This window comes from Erythrolamprus reginae, chromosome 6 (assembly GCF_031021105.1).
Source record: "Erythrolamprus reginae isolate rEryReg1 chromosome 6, rEryReg1.hap1, whole genome shotgun sequence".
NCBI classification, from domain to species: domain Eukaryota; kingdom Metazoa; phylum Chordata; class Lepidosauria; order Squamata; family Dipsadidae; genus Erythrolamprus; species Erythrolamprus reginae.
In genome coordinates this window covers 49597708-49619836 of record NC_091955.1, presented here as the reverse complement: position 1 = coordinate 49619836, position 22129 = coordinate 49597708, and the positions used below count along the sequence as shown (strand labels likewise).

The window sequence follows — 22129 nt, the reverse complement described above, 5'->3', positions numbered from 1 at the left end:
GATACGTAAGGTTGGCCAAGGAGGCCTTGCGCAGAGCAGGCCCTGGAGAAGTTCAGCAACATCTGGACAAATTCTTATTAATGCAGCACATCACACCCAATTCCCTTACACACAAGAGTCCTGCAGAAATCTTAATGGGGAGAAAACTCAGATCACCTCTGGACAGATTACACCCACGATATTGTAATAATAAATGTCTTGATGATATGTCTGTAACTCCTGAAAGGAATTTATACCTGGGACAAAATGTTTTTGCTAAAAACTTTGATGGGGGGTTAAACTGGATTAAGGGCAAGATTGTGCAGCAAACTGCTCCCAAAACGTATTATGTGCAATTAGAGGATGGCCGCATGTGGAAGCGGCACATTGATCACTTAAGAGGATGCATTGGATCCTCCCAGGGACAAACCGCTAATGAAAACTCTTCCCCCCTATCAGAATCTTACTCACAACCCGATTTATTGGAATTACAAATGGACTTACCAAGCCAGGAAAGGTCCTCCAGCGACGCCGAGCCATCTTCGTCCTCAGAGGTCGGTGTTGTGCCTGCCCACTCAACCCAGCGGGCCGGAGCTCAAACTCGGCCCCAGCCGCATTGGGGAGGTACAAGCGAACCGACCTCCACCGTTGAAAGCGAGGACTCAACTGATCTGCGCAGGTCGGAGAGAGCCTCGCGTAGACCAAGCAGATTGGAGGACTATATCACATGGTTAACTGATTGACATATTCTGAACTAAGGAGGGAGGGGTGTTGAGTCCATGTAAATACAGTGATCCCCCGAGTTTCGCGATCTCGATCTTTGCGAAACGCTATATCGCGATTTTTTCACCCGATGACGTCACTCCCTTCCTTTCTCATCTTTCTTTCTCTCTCTCTTTCTCTATCTTGCTTCTTCCTCTCTCACACTCTCTTCCTCCCTCTCTCATCTCTTTCTTTCCTTCTCTCTCTTTCTCTATCTCTCCCCCTCTTGCTCTTGAGCGGCGGGCGGCACCCAGGGAAGGTTCCTTCGGCTGCCCACCAGCTGATCTGTTCGGCAGCGCAGTAGCAGCGAGGAGCCGAAGATGGGGTTTCCCCTTTGCGTGGGCAACGGGGAAACCCCATCTTCGGCTCCTCGCTGCTACTGCGCTGCCGAGCAGATAAGCTGCTGGGCGGCCGAAGGAACCTTCCCTGGGTCTTCAACTCCCAGAGCGGCGGACAAGCGGCGGCCGGACAAGAAAAGTGGCGGCCGGACAAGCGGAAAAGCGGCGGACAAGCGGCGGCCAGACAAGCGGCAGAAAAGCGGCGGCCGGACAAGCGGACAAGCGGCAGACAAGCGGCGGGCGGAAAAGCGGCGGGCGGACAAGCGGAGGACAAGCGGAAAAGCGGCGGAAAAGCGGCGGGCGGAAAAGCGGCGGGCGGAAAAGCGGCGGGCGGACAAGCGGCTCCTCAGCTGCTGGGTCTTCCCAGGTGCGGAAGTAAAAACACCATCTGCGCATGCGCGGCCATGGAAAAAGGGGCGCGCATGCGCAGATGGTGTTTTTACTTCCGCACCACTACATCCCGAAAAATCGATTATCGCGAGGGGTCTTGGAACGGAACCCTCGCGATAATCGGGGGATCACTGTAGTTTAAACCTTGTACAAAGCTGTCTCTGGGCAGAAAATGTAAATAACAAGAGGTCGTGTCTGATTGGTTCAGACGCATGACAGTTCCTTTTGGCGCGAGCCGCAAATGTATAAATAGAGCGGCTTTTCTCATTGACAGCCAGACGCGTTCCCTGCTGAATGTCACTTTCCAAAAAGAGCTTAATAAAGGAACCGTCTTTGAACCTGCCTGTCTCGAGTATTCTTCAGTTCTTGTCTCTCCCTCACTATGCACAGGTGAGATGACCAGGGAGTAAGAAGACTGCATTGTAGGACCCAGCATATCCTATGTTTCTGGATCCTGGAACAGGTAAATACTACATAATGCTGGAGATGATTCATACAACAGATGTAAGCATGATACTAACAGCATCAGTGGTGGGTTTCTCCCAGTTCAGAGAACCAGTAGCGGCAATGACGGGAGGCATTTGCAGAAGCATCAGGCGCACGTACGAGCAAACCAGTAGCAATGAAATTTACAACCTACTACTAAACAGTATGCTTGAAAGCGAATGCCTTGGCCTCGCTAAACAACTGTGGTTTCATGATCACCAACCATAGTTTGTAGGCCCAATATAAAAAGAGCAACCAAGCTCCAGAGAAGCCAGAATCAAATCATCTCAGGTGGTACTGAATTTGCCACCAAGGCTCTTATTGACCACCCCAAAAAAGTATGGCAAATCTTCAAGGCAGGTAACCTTCTATATACTGGTCTGGAAAGAGACAGTTCACATTCCTGATTTTCTGCGAAATTAGAGGTAATCATCAGTTTGTTTTTAAAAATATGTTTAAAGTAACAAATTCAAGGATTGACTAGTACAAGGTATCTCCTACATTGCAAAGGGAAATTAAACTGAGATTTAAAAAGTCTTAGCCAAGTAGTAATCTCTAGTTTCCTATTTCTTTCAATTAATATGTTCCTATACGCTTTGAATTAAGGAAGGGTAGGGCTAGGGCAGTGTTTCCCAACCTTGGCAACTTGAAGATATTTGGACTTCAACTCCCAGAATTTCCCAGACAGCATTCGCTGGCTGGGGAATTCTGGTAGTTGAAGTCCAAATATCTTCAAGTTGCCAAGGTTGGGAAACACTGGGCTAGGGCTACCATATCTGGGCTGCAAAAAATTAGGGTGGCCACAAGATGGCAGGAAATAATTGAAATTTTGTGTCTATTTTTTGCAATGTAATTGTTTTCTGGATTACCATAACTCAATAAACTGGGTCTGCCTTCCCAAGATTTCCTATAACCAAAATCATAAGTCATTGTAAGTTTTCTTTTGTTAAAATATAGGGCACCTAAAACAGTTAATGTTTTATTCTAATGGAATATCAATTTCCATTGATTTAGCAGAATTTTCAATAATGTAACAATTTTCTTTCAAATTTGAAATGAAACATGTTTTTGTGTTTTCCCTTCCTCCATCTAACATTAATACCCAGTGACATAGAAATATTGTTGAAAACTCTTGGAACCAAATCTGAAGGTAAAATTCTTGCTTTTTCCCAGATTGTTCTTCATCAATGATATGTGAGATTTTCATTAATTCCAAAATTGAGGCTTCTGTACATTTAAACATTCAGGTGACTTGCCATGTTCACTGCAAATACTGGAAAATTGCAAGTTTGGCAAGTTTCCTACCTTTATACATAAAGTTACACAAAAATCATGAGTGATAAAGAATATACTTTAGAAAATGTTAGTTAGGAAAGGGCAGATTGAATACTATGGAATTAATTTATGATAGATGATTTTCTTTATGTCCTTCGTTCCATCTGCCCATTGATGTATGCATGTATGTGTGTGTGTGTGTATTGTATTGTATTGATTTATTTAATAAAATGTATTGACCTCCCATCTTACCACAGAGTAATTCTGGGCAGTTTACAAATATATATATAAATCCAATTACAGATGGGCAGGGTGGGGACATGTGGGATCTGTTGTTAATCAATCACCTTCACTGTGATGAAACAGTCCCTCAAATAGCTTGACCCATGCTTCGAAAAGCTTTAAAGATGATTACCCACATCTTGAACTGCATCTGAAAGCACACTGGCCACCAATGTAGTTTGCAGAGCCGTGAGGCTACAGGAGCCACTCTTCAGGCTCTGAGAACTGTCGGCGCTGCCGCACTCTGCACCAGCTGTAGCTTCTGAATGGTCTTCAAGGGTAGCCCCATGTAGAACGCATTACAATAGTCTAACCATGAGATGACTGGGGGGGGGAGAGATTCCTGATCTAGGAAGGGGCACAATTGGCAGACAACCCAAAGTTGTGGAAAGACTCTCCTAGCTGCGACTGCCAGCCCCAAGGTATGGACCGAATTTGTCTGGGGTAGTGCCACCTTTCCAGAGTCAAAGATGACAACATCCAAGAACTCAAGGCCCCATGTATTCACAGCCATTCTGTCTTCAAAGGGGTCAGTCAAAGCTTGTTGTCCCCCATCCAGGGGATGTACAAAATAATGCTACAAAATATTTGATTTTATAAAGGGGCAAGTGGACAAAAGATAGGAAATCATAATAAAGTAGAAAACTATAATACCGGGACATTTTTTTCCCATGAAGAACAAATGGAATAAAATAACTCTACATTGGCTTCTATGCTTAATACCCTTTATATCTGTTAATTAGTTAAGCTATTTTTAGAATGCACATAATAGACTCAAAGCTTTTTCATCATGCTTTAGTTAATTTTTTTTTAATTGTTAGACTTGAGGCAGCAACTATTAGGCTACCTCTAAGAAAATTAGAAGATGGATATTATGGACATTGAATTAAGCTTCTGGAGGACAGGTAGGGGGAAGGGAAGGGAAAAGAAAGGTAAGGAAGGGAGGGAAATATATATTTCTTTTGGACCTCTTTTGGGATATATTTTGAAACAATTTTGCAAATCTCAAGTATTACTTAGAAAGCCATACAAACATTAACTTACATGTATAAAAAACAGACGGATATCTTTATACAATTATAGTAGACAATAAAACTTTACAACTCTTACTGTAAGTTAAAAATCCACACATACATGTAATAAAATTCATGATATACTGAAATTAATAACATGTCAAATTTGAGGAGATATTTGGTGCAATCCAGAAGTGGTTGAAGGACATTTTAGGTATTTGTTTGAATTTTGATGTACACTGCCCAGATGTTAGATTGATGGCTATATAGATTAGATAAATGTAAATTAGCTAAATGAATAAATATGTACTACATATATTATACTTGTGCTAACTTGCTTTGCTGAGAAGCATCCCCACTTGTTTTTGCTAACTGAAAACTTATCTGTTCTATGCTTTTCATTAGTCATACTAACAATTTCCTTATTTCAGTGTTAGATTTATATTCAGTGTAATCACATGCTGCTCAAAAAAACTCCTAAAGTGTAACATTTTATTTAGTAGCACAGCTGTGTTAATTACTATCACATCACAGTTGTTTAATTATTGCTCAACAAAACCAATTGTTTATTCAAAGTTACTAGTCCGAAATACTCAAGATTGTAGGGATGCTGTGTCGTGAATGGGAAAATGGATTGGCTAGGTTGGTAATTTTGTAGTATATGATTAATTCAGATACTTCACAAGAAAAGGAAATATTATAGATTACAATGAAGGGGAGGAATATAATCTGCTGCCCTGACCTATTGAAAGCAGAACAAGCCTGGCTTTAGGTGAAGGACAAACTGGGATGGACCTAGGTTGCCAATGAGGGCACCAATACCATCTCTCTTTCCAAATCACTCTAAAAATGAAAAATATATATATAGTATTGCTGAAAGATGGTGCCATCATTCAAAGCACTAGGGTTGTCACATGACCTGAGGCTGGCACCAAAGTAGAGCATGGTGATTTTGAAGCAGAACACTTTATGTTCAAAGCATGCCAGATACTGCTTGAATTGAAGAAATGCCCAATCAGCATTGGGCTTAGGGAGATTACAGTGGTACCTTTACTTAAGAACACCCCTACTTTAGAACTTTTCTAGATAAGAACCGTGTGTTCAAGATTTTTTTGCCTTTTCTTAAGAACCATTTTCTACTTAAGAACTCGAGCCCGGAAAAATTTCCCAGGAAATTTGAGAGCGGCACGAAGGCCCAGACAGTTTCCTGCCATTCCCCCTTTAATCCTAGCCATCTCAGGCTTTTCTGGGTTGCCAGAGGAGCCTTTTGGTGGCACTTAAGGAGGTTTTGACAGTCCAGAGCGAACAAAGCATTTTCTTTTCTCTGGGTGCTTGGAGAGGGAATAAACCTCTGCCAGTGCCCAGAGAAAATAAATGCTCCCTTCGCTCTGGGCAGCAACTATTCTCCTCTTCTTCCTTAAGTTCTTAAGTAGAGGTATTACTGACTGGCTGCCTGTCATAAACACTGTTCTCACATGCTTTTTTTCCTAGCCTGAGAAATAAGTGGTCAGCCAGAGAAATTGGGTAGTGTGGCGCAGGAAACACATTTCCTCACTATGATACTTTTCCCCATGCAGGGAATGGATGGTTTAGGTCCTGCTTTTCATCTTGGACAATTTATTTTGTATCAGTGCCTCATTGAAAAGCAAGCATTTGTGACTAAAAGCTAACCAAAGAGCTATTCCTATTATTTTGAGCTAATGAATGATTTTGGGCACTTGGAAGAAATATAACATAGCAATCAGTTCTACTCATGCCAGCCTGGAGTAGCAGCCACTTTGCTTAGCCTTCCACCTCCCTGTGGTCTATGCATTATCTCCTTCTCTCTTCCCTCCATCCATAAACTTCACCTTTTTCAGAAAATGCAGAGATAGGTTGGCCTACACTCATCTCCAGTTTCTGGAGCAGGAAACCAGCCATCAAAGACAGGAAGGAGATAATTCTTCCATGTGAGGAATTGGGTACCACTGATTGCATCATTAAAGCATCCTAAATTATCCCCATGGGATGTTTGCTATCAGAAGATAGGAAATAGCTCTGCCCAAGCCATCAAATTAAAGCTGCCTCTATCGCATTGCATGAAAGATGCAATGTCCCCCCAAAATAATAAAGCATCTTTGCAAGATGGTAAAAAGACATGAAAGTAAGCTGTTTTTAAAAATCCTCTCATTTATCACTTTTGCAGGAAACAACATAGTTTGCAAACTATGCTGTTTCCTGCAAAAGTGGTAAATGAGAGGATTGGTTATAAACTTACTTTTTAATCACTGAATGATTCATTAAGTCATTCCACAGCTAGGTTTATTTATTTCATTTATTTTATTTGTCATACAAATATAGTATTGTATTGTAGTATGTTTAACATAATACAAGTATAAAGTAGAGATAGAAAAGATAAAAAAAGACATTAGGACAGGAACGGTAGGCACAAAGTCATCATCTTCTTCATCATCTTCCAAATGATGAAGTGCAATCATTGTTCTTCAAGCAAAGGCAGCTATCTATTTGTAACCATCCTGAATTTCCCCAACATTAAAATCTTTTCCTAACACTAAAAATTACATTAAAAATAAAAATAATATATATTAAATATGCTGACCATGTTTAAATATGCAACTTGGAATAAGCTAAGTATCTGGGATTCAGTACCCTCAAAATATAGCTGGAATAATTTTTTGATTTGGTTGAAATTTTAAGTGATAAAATCTTTTAATTGGAATTTTTACATAAGTCAATCTCAGTGATTCTTAATTAATGAATAATGAATGAAAATTCTTAAAGAATCACTGAGATTGATTTATGTAAAAATTCCAATTAAAAATCATCTGAAATGGAAAAAAACAATATTTAAAAAGGAAGGGTTACCTACTAGTACATACATATACAGTACACCCAAACACAATTAGTGAGACAGCTGTTAAATCACGGCAGAGAGAACAAGTAAAAATTACAAAATGAATGCAAAATAGTAAAGAAATATTTACAATACAACAATAGGAAGACTGATGGAAAAATCCAGTAAATTTACTTCTTGCTATATATAATTTAAGAGAAATGTGGTACAAAATATTTTATGTACAATGGTACATAATCCTATCAATAATTATAAAAATGCTCAAAATCTTATGATACAAAAGAAACATTTTATCATATGAAATGAAACTTCTTGGGGGGGGTGTTATACTAGGAATATTTCCAAAGCAAATAAATAACAATTTATTAAAATGTTAAAATGTATCTTGCATTTTAATGCATCACAAGGACAAATTCAAGTTAGTATTAGAAAAGAAACACTTTGCAAACAATATCAGATTGGAAAACCAAACTTGGAAAATATGCAGCAATGGCAAATTTAAGTGTATATACAGAACATCCAGAGGTTTGATTGAATTGAAGCAGAAATCTCTCTCCTATATATAGCATCTTATGTCATACAACAAGGCAAACTGAAACTTTAGTTTTTTTAAAGGGGGAGACAAGTGAAATAAAGATAGTAAGTAGAAACTGTTTCTGTCTATATAAATACTGTATTGTGATGTAAGTATTGGTCAGGTTCAATCCAAGGGAATTTAAAATTATGCAGTTTTTCCAATATTGTTTTTACTGATTTTTCCCTTTTTTGTTTTTCTTTTAATTTTTTTAAATTTCTGTTTTCCCTGCAATGATGCCCATATTTAATCAATGGATTTGAAATTTCAAACATACCTACAAACTAATAGATAAGTTAGTTGTTTCCAAGGTCTGACTGAACAATCAATATTATTTATATTATTATGTAATTTTATAATTCATACGATTTGTGCATTTGTGTTAATTTTTGTTTTTGTGTAATGATATAATTGACATCTTTAAATGTAATTTGATCCATTTGCATAAATGTCAATTACATCATTACACAAGTGACAAAATTGATGCAAATGATGTAAAAGTACCAATTATATCATGATATAAATAGAATGTAAATTTGATTTCAACTGATTTTTGTCATTTGCATCAATTTATAACTTGTGCATAATTAAACATCAACATGTCAATTATGCTATTACATATATGATCAAATTGGTGCAAACGACATAAAACATCTATTAGGTCATTATAGGAATGATGCAAATGATATCAGTTAGGTAAATTTGGATTTAGCAGACAATTGATTTTAACAGAGATCCTTCTTCCCTCCTCAAATAGTTTATATTTATTGTACAAATATTGTAAATTGCTAACTAAAGAAAAGCTACATTGACAAGACCTGCAAAGACAGAATAGGGAAAAATAAAATGGGGAAGAAAAGAGAAAAGGATTACCGGCAGCTAGTAGATGAACTCAATTTACATTGATGATGGATGCACTTTTAGAAGATCTGAAGGACCAGGTTAGGGCCAGACTACAAGTCTGACATGAAGGGAAAAAATATATATGGTTGCTAAAAGTCAACAATGACTTGATGGCACATGATCAATCAAATCATAAACAAGGCTTTACTTTGTTTTTACTATTACAAATTTAAGTTCAACAAGTTAACTATATTAAGATTTACTTTACAGATTCCCAACGAATCACTCTTTTTTAAGGAGACTGAAAATGAGCTAAGAAACAGAAAGTTGGGAAGAGGGGGGCTGTAAGACATCTTGTATCTACTATATACCATGGGCAGAAAAACAAATGTTGCCTTCTACTCTCAGTGAATAGAAGTGCCATTAAATGTCAATCTGCTTGGCACTGTTCAGGTCTATAATGCCATTCAGTTACTGAACTTAAGACTCAACATTTGATTTATTATACAACGTAATTGTTTTTAACCTTGTGTCATTATGATGCATTAAGTCAATATAGTTTCTGGTCTGGTTTACCAATACAGTTGGAAAGCAAACACTATCTTTAGATGACCTATAACACTGATGATGAATTTTTTTTTCTTGGGTGCCGAAAGAGCGTGCATGTGAGTGCCCACAGCCATAATTCAATGCCTGCGGAGGGCAAAAGCAGTTTCCCCCATCCCCCAGAGACCCTCTGGAGGCTGGAAACGGCCTGCTTCTCAAATTCTGGTTGGCCCAGTAAGCTCATGTTTTGTCCTCCCCAGGCTCCAAAGGCTTTCCTGGAGCTGGGGGGAGGGTAAAAACCCCTCCGTCATCCCCCTGCAGGCTCTCTGGAAGCCAAAAACGCCTTCCCAGAGCCTTTGTGTGAGCCAAAAATCAGCTGGCCGGCACACACATTATTATTTATTAGATTTGTATGCCGCCCCTCTCACACATGCATGTTGAAGCTGAGCTAAGGCAACGGCTTGCATGCCCACAGATATGGTTCTGCGTGCCACCTGTGGCACCCGTGCCATAGGTTCACCATCACTGACCTATAGAATCTGTGGAATTAGGCCCTTATCTCACAGTTTGGTAATATCAGGATACCACATGCAGTATACATTTTCTAAAATATGCATATAATTATTTTTGGAATTAATTCAGAGTTATTTGAAGTCTTTATTTTCCACCTTATACAAAATGATTAGCAAACATATTATTGTATTCTTCAGTGAGGCCCCTACCCCACCTCAAATCTTTTCTAAACTAGATTTCACTTAATCACTGAATGGCCATGTGGAAAACTACTGGGAACTAATCTGCAGTTATGGCAGTTCAGTTAGTTTCTGTCATTTGGGTACACACAATATACAGGTGCCCAGAAAGCAAAACTAGTATTTTCCAGTGAAACTTGCTCACACAATAACTCGATCACTGTGTCTATAATTCATGGCCCTTTTATTCCAATCAATGTAACTTGGTAGCAAGTAAAGTAAATATTATTCCATATGTACAAAAGTTAAAAAATAAAATCATGGGTGTATTTTCAAAGTTATTTTCCCTTGTTTCTGTCAGCACCAGAACCCAGATTCTTGGGACAATATGCTGGCGTTGCAAACCACCCAAAAAGAGCAGTATTTTTTTAATATACAACGAGGCAGTACATAAATCTAAATGCTACTGCTCTCCTCCACTATTCCATGAAACTGATGTATGCATGAATTTGCCTCATTTTCAGAATCTCAGTAAAGATTAGCAATTTATTTAGGGCTATTCAGGCAAAGCGCGGCGTGTTCGGGCGCGCTTTTTCTGAACTTTCCAAAGCGATTTTTAGGAAGCGCAAAAGTTAAGCCAAAATAGCAGACTTTCTGCAGAGGGTCGCCGCCAGCTTCCACGGCATCCCGGAGTTTCAAGTTTCTTAATTCCATCTGTGCGCTTCATTCCCCGCTCCCCCTTCCTATTCTTCAACGCTACACTTGAGCTACCCGCTCCTGGCGAACAAAGCAGCTGGGCGGCTCTTTCCTCCCTCCTTACTGTTAAATTACGCCTCGCGCTTCCCAGGTACCCCAGAGGAAGAGGAGGAGGAGGCGACGAGGGCGGCAGCGGCGGCGGGGAAATAGCCCAAGCTGCCAGGACGAAGACGCGGGACCTTGAGACAGAGCGCGCCGAGTCTAGCGCCAATTCTCCTAACAGAGCTTTAAGCCGATTGGCGGGACGGTTAGAGGGACGCCCCCACTCTAAACGCCTGATTGGTCGGATTGTAAAAATATGTTCCAAGGCGCCAGAATACAAGCTTTAGCGCCTAAGTGGAGTCTCCAGGGCAGTAGCGAAGCTGCCGGTAGAGGCGAGTTGCTGGCATAGGTAGAAGCTGCAGGTGGGATTCGGGGTCCCTCTTCCCTTTGGAATACCTCCGATGCCCCTCAGGGGTGACCTTAGCGAGCCTGGAGACGCCGAGTCCGAAACTCGGGGATCGCTTTGAGAAAGAATGTCGAGAAACGTAAGGCTTTACAACCCGGGGGGGGGGGAGGAGAGAGGAGGGGGGGTCTGCAGAGAGAACTTCTGCATTTATTTTTACGGGATCCTCTTCCCTTGACACCCCCCCCCCCCAAAAAAAACTTTCCCGTCTCGCAGAGCGGGGAATTGGCTTTTCTGCCCCCGGGGTCGAGGTTAAGCCGGGAGAGTGGGAGGGGGTATCCTTCTCTCGCTTCAGGGCGCGGGGCCGAGCTGGTTTGTCTCCGCCTTGGTTTGGGAGGTGAGTCCTTGGGAATCCCGCTCCTTTCAAAGCCGGGATTCCTCGTCCAGGTTCTTTGCGCCAAAAGTAACCGATCCCGGCTGAGTAATTCTGAACGTCAGTGACAGATTCGCCAAGGGGCTGCTCAGTCTCGGGCGTCTTCTGTTTGAAGTTAAAACTTTTTGTGGTTAGGTCTTTGTGGTCGGTTTGTTTTAAATTGTGCGCGTTTGGGAAGCGCGCCTTTCTCCTAAATTTTGCTCAGATAATTTTCGCGGGGGGAGGTGGGGGATGCGGGACTTGAAATTTCTGGGGAGTGATGTAAAATGCTGAAGAGGTTAAGCAACTTTTACATTTACAGATGGAGTTGAATTGTTTAACACTAAAAGACCTGATTAGCCCGAGACATGGGAAGATAGATTACATAAACGAAGATGGGGACAGTGCACAAAAGGTAAGTAGGCAGAGCTGGATTCCAAAAATCTGCTGGTAGTGATAAGGCAATCTTTAAATTGTTTTTCTTATACTGTACTGTACTCTAAAGTTTCAAATTGTAGTGAGATTGATAGATTTAGAAATGAAAAAACAAAACAAAAAAAGCTACATGAAAGGATTGTATTTTTATTTATTTATTTTGTCCAATACACAATGAGGGTTTTAGTGGATATATATATATATATACACATAGTAAAATACATGATGAAGGTTATAGAGGAGATACTCATAGTAAAATATATCTATGAAAGAATAGAAAAGAAGATATAGTAATAGAACATATCAATGAAAGAATAGAAGAAGAGATATAGGCATAGAAGAAAGGAGATATAGGAGAACAATAGGATTTACAGCAATATTCTGGGGATAATTGTTACATTAAATTATTAACTAACTCAATCATTAAAGTAAGGAAGAGTAGCCTTAACCCACACATATATCATGCAACTGTTTTTCTGTTGGGTACATTTCTCTTAAAATGCATCTCAGCGTGGCACTAGCTCTATGTTTTTTAAAATCAGTTTGCCATCTCTGCTCTATTAGGGAACTAGGAAATTATTTACTCCAGGCTAAGATTCTTTGTTTGGTTTGGTCTTACCGAGTTAACTAAACGCAACTAGTAGTTTAGTGCAGGAATGGTAAAACTATTGCAAACAGGAAGGACATTTTAAAAAACTTTTGAGGAAGTTCCAAAGGCCACTTGATGTCTGGAGGTGATATAGTTGAGTAAAGTAAAATTCAGTACTTGGGAGCGAGTCAAAGTGTTAAGTAAAATAAATTTGTTGTGCCCAATTGTTTAAAATAATACAAAACACAGCGCTATAATTTGCTACCAAATGTTGATAGCAGATCATGTAATCAACCTGACAAAGTAGAACAAGTGAACTGGGCCATTGTGAGTTATTCAATAATCCTGCCTGGGCAGGATAGTGACTGACCTCTGGAAGGAGGCCACCACCAGTCCAGTCCAGGTGGACCTCTCTCTGCTATTATTCAGAAATTATCTGAAGATCTGGTTCTTCACCCATCTTTTAACTTTGCTTTTTATGTTTTATTTGTTTTATTGTAATTTCTTTCATTGTAAATGAGCTTCCCAGAGTTGTTGGAAATCAGGCAATATACAAGTTTAATTTTATGTTGTTGTTAAAATGCAGTCACTAATTTGCCATTATTTGGAAGAGGAAAATGAATCTTTGTGGACCAATATTTGGAGGCAACTTTAATCAAATGAATCTACAGAGGTGGTTCTGACAAACATAAAGGAAGGTTATAGCTAAGAAAAAAAGTTAAGGAAAGAAAACAAAGGAGAGCAGATAATTTTTAGTTATTTATTCTTAAATTTTTATTATCTAAAGAAAAAAGGGGAAGAGTACCGTATTTTTCAGAATATAAGACACACCAGAGTATAGGACGCACCTTAGTTTTGAGGAAGAAAAACAAGGAAAAAAGGCCTCTGCCTCCCAGCAATTTGCCAAATAGTACAGATGATTTACACTGTTGGCAAAGAATTTGAGAAATGTACATTATGGCACTATATGCCAGAAAGTTTTATTAAATGTAATCACGCTAACTCCTCCCAATTATTTAAATCGATCTACTCCAAACATGACTAAGTCTAAGTTGAACATTCAACAGACACTTATAGTTATTGACTTACCTCTTTGCAACCAGATTCAGCAACTGATTAGCACAAGAAAATAAAATTCTCCCTTTCAATTTGCCTCCTTGCAGCTTTAGTTTCACTTTCATTTTAGCACCTGCCTGCAGCCTCAAATCACTTGAGGGTCAGAAAGCTGATAATTATGTAACACAAATTTTGTTCCCAGCTTTTAAATGTTATATTCCAATTGCTTATGTCTAAAACAAATTAAAAATTGCTTACATTCATCATAAACTTCACTTTTATGTCCACAGCAATGAAAATTATGCATTTTTACTATAGAAACAGACAATTTTGCATCTTCTCATTTATACCGTCAGACTAAGAACACTGTGCATTGCAAATTTACACAGATTACCAAAAACTGTTCAGAAGTGTGCGGTTTTCCGAGATTTACGACTATACTGCAAATCAGTTTCCTCGGTGTCTGACCTGATGCTTTCTTTTGAAGGTGGTATAGCTCTGTCTGGAGGTGTTGGCACAGGAAGTTCAGGGCAGTGTGGTACTGGGGCAATAGATGAAGGAATGTCAGGATACATTTATAGGCGGTGCATTTTTGCCAGTGCGAAGTTTGGAAGGGTCCACCATGCAGAAGCAGCAATTTGTTGAGTCATCAGTCAGTTCACGGAAAATTCTTGTTATAGCAAAATGCATGGCTCTCTTCTCTCCCCTGTACCAACCTATAAGCAAACAAAATAAAATTTGGATTGAGAATTTGATTTAGGCCTATTTCACACTAATGACCAGTGATATTTACAATATTAACACAGTTAATCTGCTATTTAAGAGAGTAGCATTTATCCACTTACCTTCAAGAGTTTTCTTGAAGTGCTCACATGTGAAATGAGGAGCCCATGGTTTGTCTTGGTCACCAACAGGCATACCGAAGTATGCTTTGTAGGCCTCACACATCTTAGCAGATGCTTCCACAGAGTACTTTTTTGCTCTTGTCTTTATAAACTGGCCACATGTAGCAAAATGCCTCTGCTGGATGTATGCAACCTCTTGATGCCATCTAAATTGACTAAGTTGCTGTGTACTGTAAGGAAAAAGTATGTCTCTCCAAACTTGATAAAAATGGTCTTTATTCCATGCAGTATTAAAGTACAAGAGTGTACTGAGGATTCAGCAGAGCAAGATTGATCACCCAGTACCAGAGTAACACAATATATATACATTTACATTCCTAAGCTCCTCCTGTAATGGGTGTTGGGTGAAGTGTGAATACTGTCGTTATCAGAATCTGAATAGATATTGAATTCACACCTGTCTGTCTAGGTCAATTCCCCTTTGTCTGTGATGGCCATTACCCACTTACTATGCAATACCAATCAATCAGATCCTGTCTCTCAGGAAGGGCTATAGTGGCCCTATATAACTGTAGTTAAACATCTACCTACAATTCTGTACAGTCCCAGAAAGTTCTAGATAATTCTGGACAGTTCTAGAAACCTCTTGATAGTTCTCACAATTCCAGAAGCTTCTTAAGTATTTTGAAATATTGCAAATATCCTTAAAAATAGATCAATTTCAAAATATCATTGTGCTGAACATAAAAGCAAGGTTTACAGGGAATAATAACTTTTTTCTATTCATTTAAGGTACAAACAATCAGGAAAACACACTTAACAAGTGGGAACAAAAAGTTTTTTGAAAATTGTTACATTGTGTAATCAGTTGCTTGGCTTAACAGGCTCTGTTTGCTGCAAGGAGGTAAACTGATGGGAGGCAAAGGCCAAAGGGTGAGTGTGAATGAGTAGGGTTACATTTGGTGTATAGTTTCAAAAGAGCTACAGTATTCTGTTGTCATGTGATAATATTAGTAGAAGAAGCTGGATTTGTTTGATGACTGCATGGTTCACTTAACAACTACAGTGACTGGCAAAAACTTTTTAAAAAAAATAGGGCATGATTCACTTAACTGCCTTGCTTATCAATGGAAATTATTGTTGTAATTATGTCAAGCACAAACTATATGTTAAGGACTAGTTCAAAAGATGTATTGCTGAAGCCTATACACAAGAATCTAGCCAGTATTAAATTGGCACCAGATAAGAATCAATGGAATTCAAGAGAGGTTGGACTTAGACCGTTTCTGGCAATGTAATGACTCTACACTAATGATGTGCTTAACTCTGCCTCCCCCATTCCATTCTATCTATTCTTCTCTTACAGTTATAGTTATAAGTTTAGAACTGCCCGTAAGCAATAGAATATGGGTGAATAACCAACAAATCTCAAATAAATAATCAGCAAATCTAAAATATCAAATGGCTAATAGATATTTTAAAATATAAATATTTCATAACCAATTTCTAATTAAGACCTGTTTCTTTATAATTTAAATTTATAATTTAAATGAATAAGGAGAAAAAGCAACAAATAATAAACAATAAATTGGAAAATGCCATATTTTCTGAGTATAAGATGAACCTTTTTCCTCCCTGAAAGAGGCTGAAAATTCAGGTGCATCTTATACTTTGAATGCAGCTTTTTTCTTTTAAAGCTTTTTTCCCTAGCCCTAATTAGGTGCTCACAATCTTCCCAGCTCTTATATTGCAGGTTCTTTCATTGTTACTGTCTGCAAAGAATGTTTTCCAAGCTCTAAGTCTTTGCAGAGCTTTTTTTTCATTATTCTAACTTGCTTTCCAGTCCTAACCAGGTGCTATCAATGTTCCCAGCACTTACCAGCTTGCAAGGTCTTTCATTGTTATTCTCTGCAAATAATGTTTTCCAAGCCCTAAGTCTTTGCAGTTTTTTTCATTGCTCTACTTGCTCAGAACTTTTCTTTCCAGCCCTAACCAGGTTCTAACAATGTTCCCAGCACTTATTGGCTTGCAAGCTGTTTCATTGTTACTCTCTCCAAATAAGGATTTTTTAAAAGCCCTAACCAGGGGATAAAATAATGTGCTGAAACTGACCAGAGTAAGGATGCTAGCCAGGTGAATATCTGGTAAGCAGATTCTTTTCGCTATTTTCCTCCCCCAAAACTAAGGTGCATCTTATATTCTGGTGCGTTTTATACTCCAAAAAATACAGTAAATAATGTATAGATTATATGTCAGATTAAGTTGAGGTATGGCACAAATCTATATACAGTGGTACCTCACGAACAACCCGAGATACGAACCCGGGGTTCAGAAATTGTTTGCTTCTTCTTACGAATTTTTTTCTTCTTACAAACCCACTGCCGCCGAGAAGCCCCGCCGCCCAGCTGTCGCTTTTTGAAACAGCCAGGGGGCTTCTCAGCGTCCTCCTGAACCCGAACGTCAAACCTGAACTTCCGGATTCGGCATTCGGGAAGCCTCCGAGAAGCCCCCCAGCTGTTTTAAAAAACGACAGCCGGGCGGCAGGGCTTCTCGGCGGCCTCCTGAACGCCGAACCCGGAAGTTCAGCAAAAGTTCGGGTTCGGGAGGCTGCTGAGAAGCCCCGCCGCCTGGCTGTCACCTTTTAAAACAGCCGGGGGGCTTCTTGGAGGCCTCCCGAACGCCAAACCCGGAAGTTCGGGTTTGGCGTTCGGGTTCAGGAGGACGCTGAGAAGCCCCCCGGCTGTTTCAAAAAGTGACGGCCGGGCGGCGGGGCTTCTCGGCGGCCTCCCGAACTTTTGCCGAACTTCCAGGCTCGGCGTTCGGGAGGCCGCCGAGAAGCCCCGCCGCCTGGCTGTCACCTTTTGAAACAGCCGGGGGGCTTCTCGGCGGCCTCCCGAACGCCGAACCCGGAAGTTCTGGTTTGGCGTTCGGCGTTCGGGAGGCCGCCGAGAAGCCCCCCGGCTGTTTCAAAAGGTGACAGCCGGGCGGCGGCGGTTTTTTGCATTGGTTTTTTTTTCATTGCACGGATTAATTGATTTTACATTGTTTCCTATGGGAAACAATGTTTCGTCTTACGAACCTCCCCCGGGAACCAATTAGGTTCGTAAGACAAGGTATTACTGTATATAATTTATTGTATTTTTACCATTTTAGATAAAAGAAAGCTAGTCATTTTAGCAATCATGACTGAAATAATATATTGCAATGAAACATATCAGTTCTTTTAAAATATAATATTGAAGGTGAATGTACTATTGTTTTTCTATTGAAATTCCTACTGTCTCATCTCTGTAACTCTTTGAATTTTGCAACCATTTAATCAGACAACTTTTAATTTGTTGTTTCTGAGTTACATTTCACTACTACATTGTGCCTGGTAATATGTTCAGTGTTATGATTTATAAGATTTTTTAAGTTCAATAAACTTACTCAATATTCCTCCTTGTTTTTATAATTCTTTTATTGCTGTGCTGCTTATTTTAAAATATTGGAACTAACTGCGTGTGGAAGAGCATTGCATAACAAAAGACTTGAGAATTGATTCTGGTTTGAAAAAAATCAAGTTGAAATTCCAATTTATGTCTAAAACTTAACGAACCATAGGTGAAGTCTTTATGGTGCTCTCCTGATAAACAAGAGTTTTAATTAGTAGTTTCTTTCAACCAGATCAAACTGGAAATTCCAATGTTTTCATGAAGGTTGTTCATGGGGATTTGTGTTTAGTTTATTGTCATTGCACATCGTACAACAAAATTAAATGCCATCTTCAATGTATATTATAACTATAAAAATAAAACACAAACACACATCCTTCACATTATACAATTGAATTGAAAACCCAATATTGCACTATACAGTAGAATTCAATATAGTTACTTAGAAGCTGTTTTTCAGCCTATTTGTCCTTGTTCTTGTTATCTTGTACTGTTTGCCAGATGGTAATAGTTCAAAAAAATGGTGCCCAGGATGAGAGGGATCTTTAAGAAAGTTTTGAACTTTCTTAAGGCAGCAGGAGCTATAAAACTCTTCAAGGAGTAGAGTGGGCAACCAATGATCCTCTGGACAATGACGTGAACCCTGTGGATTTATTGATTCATTGATTAATTTATTGATTCAGTAAGATTTATTGATTCGGTAGTTGTTGAAACCTGGATATGTAACTGTTTTTTCCTGTTTTGGTATTTAAAGTTGCTTTTCATCAATGAAAGTAATTATTTTGATTTTACAAATACAGTAGTCCCTCGCTATATCGCGCTTCACCCACCACGGCTTCACTTCATCGCGGGTTTTGAAGTCAGCGTTGGCACAGATACGGCGCTTAGAAGTTTGGAGGGGCAGGACAAGCCAACCTGCCCACGGCTGGGCGAATGATGAGCGGGGCGGGGACTGAGCTCTGGCGGAGGCCAGTCCCCTCGTTCAACTCGCCAGTGCCGAGAAGGCAGTCTTTGGAGGCGCGCTTAGTGGTTGGCGGCGGCGGTGTGCTTGGGGTTGTAGAAAGAGCTCCCGGCAGTGCGCGAACGAGCGAGCGCGAGCAAAGAAAGGAACGCGACGCGGCGGGGATTTCCAGACTGGGCTTGAGGGCAGGAGAGGAAGTGCTGGGCGGGTGGAGGGGGAAAGAAAAGAAAAGAGAGAGAGAGAAAAAAGAACCAGCCGGGGCAGCTCACCAGGGACTTTCCAGCCGGGGCAAGGCAAAAAAGACAACATTTGGCCGAACTGCTGCAAAGAATAGCAGTGGGTCGGGAATGCTCGGGGGCGGCGATTCTTTTGCCCCCCTCCCCTTCTTTTCCTCAGGCGCAGAGTAAGTAGTAGTGGGGGGGAAAGGTTAGCCGGCCGTTGCTCGCCTCCAGGCATCCGGAGTCGATAAATTCCCCATTGCGGATTTCACCTATCGCGGCCGGGTCTGGAACGTAACACCAGCGATAGGTGACGGACTACTGTACACTTTTAGTTATACAATTTAACACAGGCAAAGTGTATGTGCGCAATAAAATATCAATTACAAATAGTTTTAAATTTCAAGAAGAGAGATAAGCCACCTTTTAAATACAGTAGTACTTAAAAATATGTAACATCTAATGCAGTGGTTCTCAACCTGGGGGTTGGGACCCCTTTGGGGGTCGCCTAAGACCATGGGAAAAGACAAATTTCCCATGGTGTTAGGAACTAAAGCTTCTATTCTTGGAACCTTGGAACATATTTTTACAATCTGACCAATCAGGCATTTACATTGGGGGTGTCCCTCTGACCTTCCTGCCAATCAGCTTAAAGCTCTGTTGAGAAAATTGGCGCTAGACTTATGGTTGGGGGTCACCACAACATGAGGAACAGTATTAAGGAGTCGCAGCATTAGAAAGGTTGAGAATCACTGATCTAATGTAACTATTAGCTCAGAAAGGTATTTGTAAAGCTGAAGGAGGGAAACAAAAAATACATATAAATGCAGACATAGTCCTTTTCTTTATCAAACTGCTTATATTGAACCTACTCAGATAAGAAGATTTGAGTCATTTGGCACACTCGTTATCTGCAATAAATCTCTAGACCTCTAACCAACTTAGCAGGTAAAACAAGTCTAAATGGTTCTTGACTGCTGTGTAATGCTCCCTTCAACAAAGCTAGGTGTCTTAATAAGAATAATTTAACATTTTGCCTTTGTAAAGTTCCACCATTCTAAAAAGTTGCATATTACTTAAGTACAAACCATTGTATTGCAATTGCCACTTGTATTAATGGGAGTTTTTAATAAATAAGATTTAGTACTTATGCTCAGCCTAAACTAAAATGTCTTGCTAGCAGTTGAATCATAAAAAGATGGATAGGAAAAACAGAACTTCTAATTCATGTCTTCCCAAAGATTTGCACCTTTAAAAAAAAAGCAAGTTCTTACAAAAAGGGATAGAAGAAGTGGCAAATCAAGTGATTATTCTACATATCTCTGTCCTTAAGATCAAACTGACTATACAATTTAGTAACATTAAATAACGCAAGATATGATATAATTGCCATATACATTACATCAGAGCGTTTCGTCAGAGTGTTTTGTTGATATCTACACATATTTTTGTAATTAACTGTAACAGTACCTATTAAAATTAAGTCATTGAATCTTTACTGTTTATTCAAATATGAAGGTATTAATTTTAGAAAGATATTATTGCTTTCTGATTATAAATATTCTGATCCTCACCACTTCAGTCACAGTAAATTGATTTATGACCAAGCACAATGTGTGAATAAATCCCATATTAATTAAATATAGGTCTTCATACGCAGGTAGTCCTCAACATATGATCATAATACATACAACCATAATATAACATGTTTTTTACTATATATTTTTTTTTGTCAGTCGTAAAGCGATGGCCAGAGTTGTTCTCTATGGGGTAGTTTTGTTGAAAACCGAGTGCTGGCTTTTGGCAAACTATTGCAAAATGTGGTCACATCACTATGGGATGCTGCAAATTGTCGTAAATGTGGCCAAGTTGCCAAGCATCCAAAGTTCAATCACATGTCTGGAAGGGGCCCAGCCATTACTTATTTATTTTATTTATTTATTTGTAAAACAAGTATAGTATTATAGTACATATTAACATAACATAACTAGAACGTAGTAATAGAAAGGATAATAAGACAGTAGGACAGGGACATTAGGCACATAATATCATAACATAACAAAAGAGTCAGGTAATGAGTTCCAGGCGGTGACCACTCTATTGCTGAAATCATATTTTCTGCAGTCAAGTTTGGAGCGATTTACATTCAGTTTGTATCTATTATGTGTATATTACGTGTTTGTATCTATTACGTGTTTGTATCTATTACATTAAAACCTCAAATCTGGGTTATAAATTCCCTTTTTCAGATTAATCATAACTTCAAACAGTCACTAACTAACTGGTTGTAAGTTGTGGGTCATCTTGTATATGAAAGTTATGTGATATGCCCTTAAACATTGCAACTCGTCTATGAAGTATTTTTTGAAGAAGCTAGAACAGGGGTCCACAAACTTGGCAACTTTAACACTTGTGGACTTCAACTCCCAGAATTATTTGAATAATACCTGGCTGGAGAATTCTAGGAGTTGAAGTCCACAAGTCTTAAAGTTGTCAAGTTTGAAGACCTCTGAGTTAGAAAGTCTAAAAAAGTCTAGAGCTGGGGTGGCGCAGCAGGTAGAGTGATGTACTGCAGGTCACTGGAGCTGACTGCAGATCTGTAGGTTAGCGGTTCAAATCTCATCACCCGCTCAAGGTTGACACAGCCTTCCATCCTTCCGAGGTGGGTAAAATGAGGACCCGGATTGTGGGGGCAATATGCTGGCTCTGTTTAAAAAAGTGTTATTGCTAACATGTTGTAAGCCGCCCCAAGTCTTAAGGAGAAGGGCGGCATAAAAACTGTATAAATAAAATAAATAAATAAATAAGACTCTGAATGATGGTTTTGATTCCTTCCTTCCCAATATGAATTTTAAAAAGTGCTGTTCTGAGGATAAACTTGATTCACAACCATTGTGACTTAAGTGTTCTGATGTTTAGGTTGAGTCAGTTCCTTATCACCTTTCCAAATTATAATTTCTTTTCCTTCCTATAAAAGTCAAGGCAAGCTATTTGAAGAGCCTTA

At 39.5% G+C, this 22129-nt stretch overlaps 1 protein-coding gene across 1 annotated transcript in view; it reads left to right on the top strand.

Moving 5' to 3' along the window:
* The first annotated feature begins 11133 nt into the window (after positions 1–11133).
* E2F7 (E2F transcription factor 7) overlaps positions 11134–22129 on the top strand; it is a 36060-nt gene continuing 25064 nt past the window's right edge. Inside the window, exons 1-2 of the mRNA XM_070755756.1 lie at positions 11134–11317; positions 11910–12002. Coding sequence (XP_070611857.1) covers positions 11306–11317; positions 11910–12002 — 105 coding nt within the window. The 5' untranslated portion in view covers positions 11134–11305. The remainder of the gene's footprint in view (positions 11318–11909; positions 12003–22129) is intronic.